Source organism: Odocoileus virginianus, chromosome 3 (genome assembly GCF_023699985.2).
Source record: "Odocoileus virginianus isolate 20LAN1187 ecotype Illinois chromosome 3, Ovbor_1.2, whole genome shotgun sequence".
NCBI classification, from domain to species: Eukaryota; Metazoa; Chordata; class Mammalia; order Artiodactyla; family Cervidae; genus Odocoileus; species Odocoileus virginianus.
Genome location: NC_069676.1, coordinates 37,950,257 through 37,958,829, shown reverse-complemented (window position 1 = coordinate 37,958,829; position 8,573 = coordinate 37,950,257). Strand labels below are relative to the sequence as shown.

At 34.7% G+C, this 8,573-nt stretch overlaps 1 protein-coding gene across 1 annotated transcript; it reads left to right on the top strand.

The window, feature by feature from the left end:
- The first annotated feature begins 7,613 nt into the window (after positions 1 to 7,613).
- LOC139032245 (olfactory receptor 5F1-like) lies at positions 7,614 to 8,573 on the top strand. The gene has a single exon (XM_070459024.1). It carries the CDS (start codon positions 7,614 to 7,616, stop codon positions 8,571 to 8,573), a length of 960 nt encoding a protein of 319 aa, XP_070315125.1.

The window sequence follows — 8,573 nt, the reverse complement described above, 5'->3', positions numbered from 1 at the left end:
AGCAATCCCACTGCTGGGCATACACACCGAGGAAACCAGAATTGAAAGAGACATATGTACCCCAATGTTCATTGCAGCACTGTTTGTAATAGCCAGGACATGGAAGCAACCTAGATGTCCATCAGCAGACAAATGGATAAGAAAGCTGTGGTACATATACACAATGGAATATCACTCAGCTACTAAAGAGAATGCATTTGAATCAGTTCTAATGAGGTGGATGAAACTGGAGCCTATTATACAGAGTGAAGTAAGTCAGAAAGAAAAACATCAATACAGTATATTAACACATATACATGGAATTTAGAAAGATGATAACAATAACCCTATATGCGAGACAGCAAAAGAGACTCAGATGTAAAAACAGACTTTTGGATTCTGTAGGAGAAGGCGAGGGTGGGCTGTTTTGAGAGAATAGCATTGAAATATGTACATTATCATATGTGAAATAGATCGCCAGTCCAGGTTCAAAGCATGAGACAGGGTGCTCAGGGCTGGTGCACTGGGATGATCCTGAGGGATGGGATGGGGAGAGAGGTGGGAGAGGGGTTCAAGACGGGGAACATATATACACCCATGGACAATTCATGTGAATGTATGGCAAAAACCACCACAATATTGTAAAGTAATTAGCCTCCAATTTAAAAACAAAAAAAGAGTTACATGCACCCCAATGTTCATTTCAGCACTATTTGCAATAGCCAGGACATGGAATCAACTAAATGTCCACCAACAGAGGACCCTATAAAGAAGTTTCTGTACATAGACACAATGGAATATTACTTAGCCATAAAAAGGAACAAAATAGTGTTATTTGCAGAGATGTGTGTGTATCTAGAGATTGTTATACAGAATAAAATAAGTCAGAAAGAAAAACAAATATCATATAGCATCACTTATATGTGGAATGTAGAAAAATGATATAGATAAACTTCCTTCAAAGTAGAAGTAGAGTCACAGATATAGAGAACAAATTTATGGTTACCAAGAAAGGAGAGAGGTGAGATGAATGGGAGATTAGGTTGACATTAACACAGTATTATGAATAAAATAGATAACCAATGATAACCTATTGTATAGAATAGGGAATTCTACTTAATGATCTGTGGTGATGTAAATGGGAAATAAATCTAAAAATGATTGGATGTATGTATACATATAACTGACTTACTTTGCTGAATGGCAGAAATTAACAACACATGTTGAAGCAGCTATACTCTAGTAAAAAATAAATAAATCTGAACACCAAAAAAAAAAAAAAAAAACCATTGTAGAATAAAATTTACCATACAAAACCAATTGCTCTATTATGTCCTAACAATAACTTATCTGAAAATAATATTAACAAAAAAATTCCATTTTAAATAGCATCAAAAATAAAATAATTACTAATAGATTTAAGCCAGGAGATTAAAAACTTCTGCACTGATTAGCTCTAGTAGTTTTCTGGTTATATCCTTAAGATTTCTGTGTATAACATCATGTCATCTGTAAACAAGAATAGTTACGTCTTTTCCAATTTGGATTCCTTTTATTTCTTTTTCTTCTCTGACTGCCATGGCTAGGACTTAGAGAACTATGTTGATTAAAAGTGGTGAGGGTGGACATCCTTTTCTTGTTCTTGATCTGAGAGGAAATGCTTTCAGTTTTTCACTATTGAGAATGATGTTTGCTGTGTGTTTGTCATATATGCCCTTTATTATGTTGAGGTAGGCTCCCTCTATGATCACTTTCTGGATTGTTGTTTTTTTTTTAATCATAAACTTGATAAAAAGTTGAACATTGTCAAAAGCTTTTTTCTGCATCTATGAAGATGATCCCATGATTTTTATTCTTCAGTTTGTTGATACGTTGAAGAATTCTTGCATCCCCAGGATAAATCTCACCTGATCATGTTGTATGGTCCTTTTAATATTTTTTTAAATTCAATTTGCTAGTATTTTGTTGAGGCTTTCTGTGTTCGTCAGTAATATTGGCCTATAATTTTCCTTTTTGTTTGTGCTATCTCTGTGTAGTTTTGGAATGGGGGTGACAGTGGCCTCATACAATGAATCTGGGATTGTCCCTTCCTCTGAAACCATTTGCAGTTCTCTGAGGATAGGTGTTAGCTTTTCTCTAAATGTTTGACAGGCTTTGCCTGTGAAGCCATCTGCTCCTGGACTCTTGTTTGTTGGAAGTTTAAAACCCCACTTTCAAGTTCGTTACTTATGATTGGTCTGTTCATATTCTCTATTTCTCCTTGGTTCATTTTTGGGAGAGTGTACCTTTCCAAGAATTTCTCTAAGTTGTTCATATTATTGATGTATAGTTGCTTACATGTGTTTTTGATTTTTATGTCCCTGATGATTAGTGATGTTGGACTTTACATTTACCTGTTAGTTAATTTAATATTTCCTTTAGTGTTATCTCTATGTAAGTCCTTTCCCCATTTTCAACTATTACTTTTATTAATGAATTATGAGTGCCTTATATATGTTGAATATTAACTCCATATCATATATATAAGTTTGCACATATTTCATTCCATATGCTGATTTATTTTATCTTGATGATTATTTGCTGTGCAGAAGAATCTTTTAGTTTAAAATAATCCCTTCATTTATTTTTGTTTTATTTTCTTATGCTTTTTATGTCATAGTAAAAGATTATTTACAAAGGCCCATGTCAAGAAGACTTTCCCTGATGTTTCCTTCTAGCAGTTTTACAGTTGGGTCTTACATTTAATTATTTAGTTTGAGCTGATTACTTCATATTACACGAACTTTCATAACAATGGCCAGATAACACATGAAAAGATTCTATCATTAGTCATCAGAAATGTAAAGTGAGGCATCAAGTATGCTATATAATTACTACAAAAACTAAAAAAAAAAAAAAAAAAACCCAAAGTATTAAAGTGGGAATGTAAAAAGCTGTAATGACTTTGGAAATCTTATGGTAATTTCTTGTTAATTAATAGAGCACTTACCACATGAGCTAGCAATTGCCTTCCTAGCTGTTTAATCAAGTGAAATGAACCATATATGCAGCAAGGATTTGTAAATAGAAGTTTATATTAGTTTTGTTTTCATTTACCCCAAATTGGAAACAATTATCTATCAACATGCAAATAAATAATTAAACTTTGATATTTATATTCATTCAAAGAAATAGAAATCAATATAATAAAAAGTAACAGACATACAAAACACACAGCAGCTTGGAAAAATATCTATCATGGTAGATGACAGAAAAGAATATATGACCCATGGATTCTGTATAATTGAAAATCTAGAATAAGCAAAACTATATTATTTGTCACTAAGCTATAGTGACAAAAGAAAAGCATTCATTGCTTCAGTCTAAGGGGGAAATAATGTGAGAATAAAGGGTATGAGGAAGTTTTGTGTAGTAGATGAGTGCTATATTTTTTACTGTGGTTGGAATTATGTGTGTGTATACATTTGTGAAAATCATTCAGCTCTACACTTATAATGGGTGAATTTTATTATGTATAAATTATAGCTCTAAACATTTATAAAATGATATCATCTCTTACCTTTAGAATAGCAATACTTAGTGGGAACACTATTAATACCTTGGGTAGGGGATTTGAAATCCTTGTATAAGGATTCTTATCTAAGCAACTTTCATGACAATATTAACACATGAAACCAACATTTCATGTTACTGGAAATAAAAGCCATCTCCACACGTTTTCAAATATCTCTTGGTGACTTCCACTGCCTTATTGACTACTGGTTTAAAATCTATTTCTTTAATACATAAGAGTTTGACATACTTGCCATTTATCTGTGCTTTTGTTTTACTTGCATGTGGGATAACCAACTGTTTATAAAACAACATGCTGAACAGACATTATTTTCTGTGAGTAATTTAAACAACCTCAAACTTACATTGCTAATTCTCTTTTCATTGCATGTATATGAACAGCATCTATTTTATTGTTTTCACTATTCTAGCTGTTTTCTTCTTCTGATACTGAGGTTTGTTATGCTTTCGTTTTCTCTGCACATATGTACTATGCCTCATCTGTAACTATTTGTGAAATGACTCGATCTTGGTATTGGCTTGAGTGGGCAATCTTGTTTACCACATACACTTAGTAAATGCTTTTGAGTTGAGTTATTTGCTATCAAAATGTCAAACCAGTGTTTTTTGTTCATTTGTTTTATTGAAAAGAAAGATTCTTCAATGTGAATGCAGCTTGTATTTTGTATGCTAGAGAATACTAGCTTCTGTGGTGGCTGACACATTGAGACACAGTACTGAAATTATAGCTTGAAGGATGAATTCTATGGTCAGTGGCAATCAGTTAAGCCATTTAGGAGAATATTTCTTCAGTTTCTGTGGAGGTATTTCAAATGCTTCTCACACTGTCTTTTCCTTTGACCCGCATGAGTAGAATACTCTGACTTTCACCAAAGGAAAGTCTTCAGAGAATTTCTGCAGGTAGATGTCCCCAGGTAGATGCCAGTTCTCCAAGTCTCAAGGCTGATGAAATCCTAATGCTTCTCCCAAGGGGATCTCAGACCATGTCTTTACCTACATCCTGGCCACAGGGACAAACAAAGTGAGAAAAAAGAAGAAAACACACAAGGAAATTTGTGTTTATCTGTAGCATAGATGGTGTGCCAAAGTCAATGGCATAGCAGGGAGCAGATCCCTCAGCTTATTTCCCTCATAAACTAATTGAATACAGTGCAATCTAATTCATGAATAGCATGAAAAGGAGCATTTAAAGAAAATATATATAATAGCCTTAAATTTATGAAAAATAACCAAAAAAATATAGGCTGTGAGTATACCTGGGTGGATATAACCTGTGTTATTTCTCACTTTTCTAGAGAATAGTAGTGTTACATGGCAATACTTTCTATTATTTAGATTATTTCTGTGATTTGAGGCAGTTTCTCAGATATTTATTTGGCATGCAAGAAGAGTTATTATGGCTTATCAATTAAGACATCAAATAAGTAAAAATATATGTAAGTTTCTCCTTATATTTAATGCTATTATATTTTATTAAAATGCTAAATAATTTTAATTTTTATCATTGTTTCCTACTGCTGCTGCTGCTGCTAAGTCACTTCAGTCATGTCAGATTCTGTGCGCCCCCATAGATGGCAGCCACCAGGCTCCCCCGTCCCTGGGATTCTCCAGGCAAGAACACTGGAGTGGGTTGCCATTTCCTTCTCCAGTGCATGAAAGTGAAAAATGGAAGTGAAGTCGCTCAGTCATGTCCAACTCTGTGACCCTATTGACTATAGCCTATCAGGCTCCTCTGTCCATGGGATTTTCCTGGCAAGAGTACTGGAGTGGGTTGCTATTTCCTTCTCCGTTTGTTTCCTACTAAGTATATATATATATATATATATTACTGTTGGAGAGTGAACAACTCCCTTCTGCCTAATGGTAGAATTATATAATTTTGAAAAAGAAAAGTTGTTTTCTTTTGGGATGGCATTGAATTAATTTTATTGTTAAATTTTTACTTATATGCCTTCCAAATAAACAGTTTTTCTTTCCTTTTGTTAATTCTAGGAGAATAGTAATAGTAACAATAGAAGATTAGTCATGTGACATGCTACAGCATGACTAAATAGTATGCTATTTGTTGTTCATCTGCTCAGCTGTGTCTAACTCTATGCAACCCCATGGACTGCAGCACACCAGGCTTCCCTGTCCTTCACCACCTCCCGGAGCTTGCTCAAACTCATGTCCATTGAATTGGTGATGCCCACAACCATCTCAACTTCTATCATCCCCTTCTTCTCCTGCCTTCAATCTTCCCCAATTATCAGATATATAGATAATAGCAATGAGATAACTTTGGCACATGAGTTTGAGCAAACTCCAGAAGATAGTGTAGGACAGGGAAATCTGGCATATTGCATTCCATGGAGTCACAAAGAGCTGGACATGACTGAGTGATTGAACAACACTTCAGACACATGGTCTTACAAAAAGAATATAAATATCAATATTTTTCTTGTGATACCAGAGTATCAAACTCGACAAATACATTAAAATTTTTTTGTCCGAGTTCTTTCCCCAAAATGGCTTTCTTAAATTATATATTCTAGGTCAATTTCTAGTCATATATTTAAAAATACTTTTGAACTGGTTTCAAAAGCACAGTTTTATTTTTATTACTCAGAGTAATGTGGCAAAAATCTTAGAAGTTTTAGGGGATTAATATAAAAATGTTGGTTTAAATTTTTATCATATATATCCTGAAAAGTTCTACTTTATCATAAGAAAGCCACAGGGAGCATGAAGGCTGTGGCATAAAGCCTATATACAGTTCTCTATAGAGGTTTATGATTCAAAACATCCACAGAGGTTTACAACAGAAACTTGTGGACATGAACCATATTGCTTTCATATTCCATTTAGCTGCTTTTTCATTGTGATATAGAAGATATAAAGTCTATATTTTCACTGTCAGAACTTTTATTTAAATGACAAATATATGTATTTTACATATACAAAGTTTTAATATGCATATTAAGATTGTTTTCTATTATAATTTGCCTTTATCATCTGGATAGTTTGGCACAAGAACAAATGTATGCATAGATATAACAGTTGAAAGGCATTGTTTCTCTAAAACAAGATTTCTTTTTCTTCTAAATTTTGATAAGAAATAGTTACAACTATAGTTATAAATACTGTGTTATGCACTTAAAAATGCTATATACATTGAAGGATGAATGGATTTGTGACTTTAATATTAATTTTTTGAACGCTCCTAAACAACTGAGAGATTTCACTTTCTTTCTTTCTATAGTTCCTTTTGGAGAAGGAAATGGCAACCTACTCCAGTCTTCTTGCCTGAAGAATCCCATGGACAGAGGGGCCTGGTGGGCTACAAGTCTACGGGGTTGCAAAGAGTTGGACACAACTAAGCAACTAACACACACACACACAAACAATGTAGGAGAATTAGTAGATGCAATGATTTTAAAAACAAAAACTAAAAATAGTATTTATGAACAAAAGCTTGTCCATAAATGTCAAATTCATGCTTTTAAAAAAAATTGTCTGCAGATAACAGTTTGCTCATCTACCAATTTCCCACCAAAACCTAAAGGATTCCATGTAACAGGGTTTACAGTGTTAAAAGTGTAGGCAATTCTTTGTCTACACAAGGCTACTAGTATGGCCCAGGGGGTCCATTCTGAGAGTGCCCACCCCCAATGCACTGGCCTCTGATCCACATGCTGTTCATTTCTTCACCCTTCTCTAATGTCTAGGATGTGAAATCTTCAGCGATATGACAACGGCATGCTTGTTCCAATGGCCACAATTTTATATATTAGTTGACCTGCGGTTGTTTAAAACAACCTACTTAGATATACTATATCACCCTCAAACTAAATGATGTAATTAGGAAAAATACTTATTTGTTTAATTTCTTCATTTGTAAAGTAGATTATTAGACTGTGATTTATTTCATAAACTAGATAAACTAAATGAAGTAAAAATACTTATAAAGATACCAATTTTTTTGCCAGACATTAATCTTTATTATTTTGTCTATATTCCTTCCTTGCTTATCTGCCATATTCTAGGTTTTGTTGGTTCATTCCAGACCAAGAAGGTGAGATATGAATGTGGCAAATCAAACAAGAGTGACAGAATTTATTTTTATGGGATTTTCTGGTGTTCTCTATCTAAGGCTTGCATTATTTGTGATGTTTCTCACTGTATATCTGCTCTCTCTCATGGGAAACACCCTCATCATCTTCATTATTCTCATGGATTCCACACTTCAAACACCCATGTATATTTTCTTAGGAAATTTGTCCTTTCTGGAGATCTGGTACACGACAGCCACAGTGCCTAAATTGCTGGCCACTTGTCTCTCACAGGTTGTTACCATCTCCGTTGCTGGTTGTATAACCCAGTACTACTTTTTCTTCTCTATGGGGGCCACAGAGTGCATCCTGTTGGCTGTGATGGCCTATGATCGCTATGTGGCCATCTGCAGCCCTCTAAGATACGCATTCCTCATGAGTCTCCAGGTATGCCTGCGGTTTTCAGCTGGATCTTGGATTGGGGGCTTCATTGCCCCTCTCCTACCTACCATACTCATCTCTTACCTAAACTTTTGTGGACCTCAAAAGATTAATCATTTCTTCTGTGACTCAGACCCAATTTTTAAACTCTCCTGCTCAGATACATTCTTGGTGGAGGCTTTGGGTTACACATGTAGCTCTGTTGTGATTCTAAGTTCTTTTCTTCTCACTATGTCGTCCTATGGGAATATTGTGGTCACAATAATCAAGCTATCTTCTCGAGAGGCTCGGAAGAAAACTTTCTCCACCTGCGCCTCCCACCTCACTGTAGTCACCATCTATTATGGCACCATTATCTTTGCCTATGTTCGTCCTCCGGCCAAGTACAACTTTACCATGGGTAAAGTGATTTCAGTATTCTACTGTGTGGTCACTCCATTGGTAAATCCTCTTGTATACACCCTAAGAAACAAAGATGTGAAGAAAGCTTTCAGGAAAGTTCTAGCACAAAAGAGGTTGCTCTTGGCCAGACACATGCAGAATATTTGA

Excerpts from the sequence above, each read along its gene's own strand:
- LOC139032245 (XM_070459024.1), top strand. The coding sequence starts at position 7,614 with ATGAATGTGGCAAATCAAACAAGAGTGACAGAATTTATTTTTATGGGA.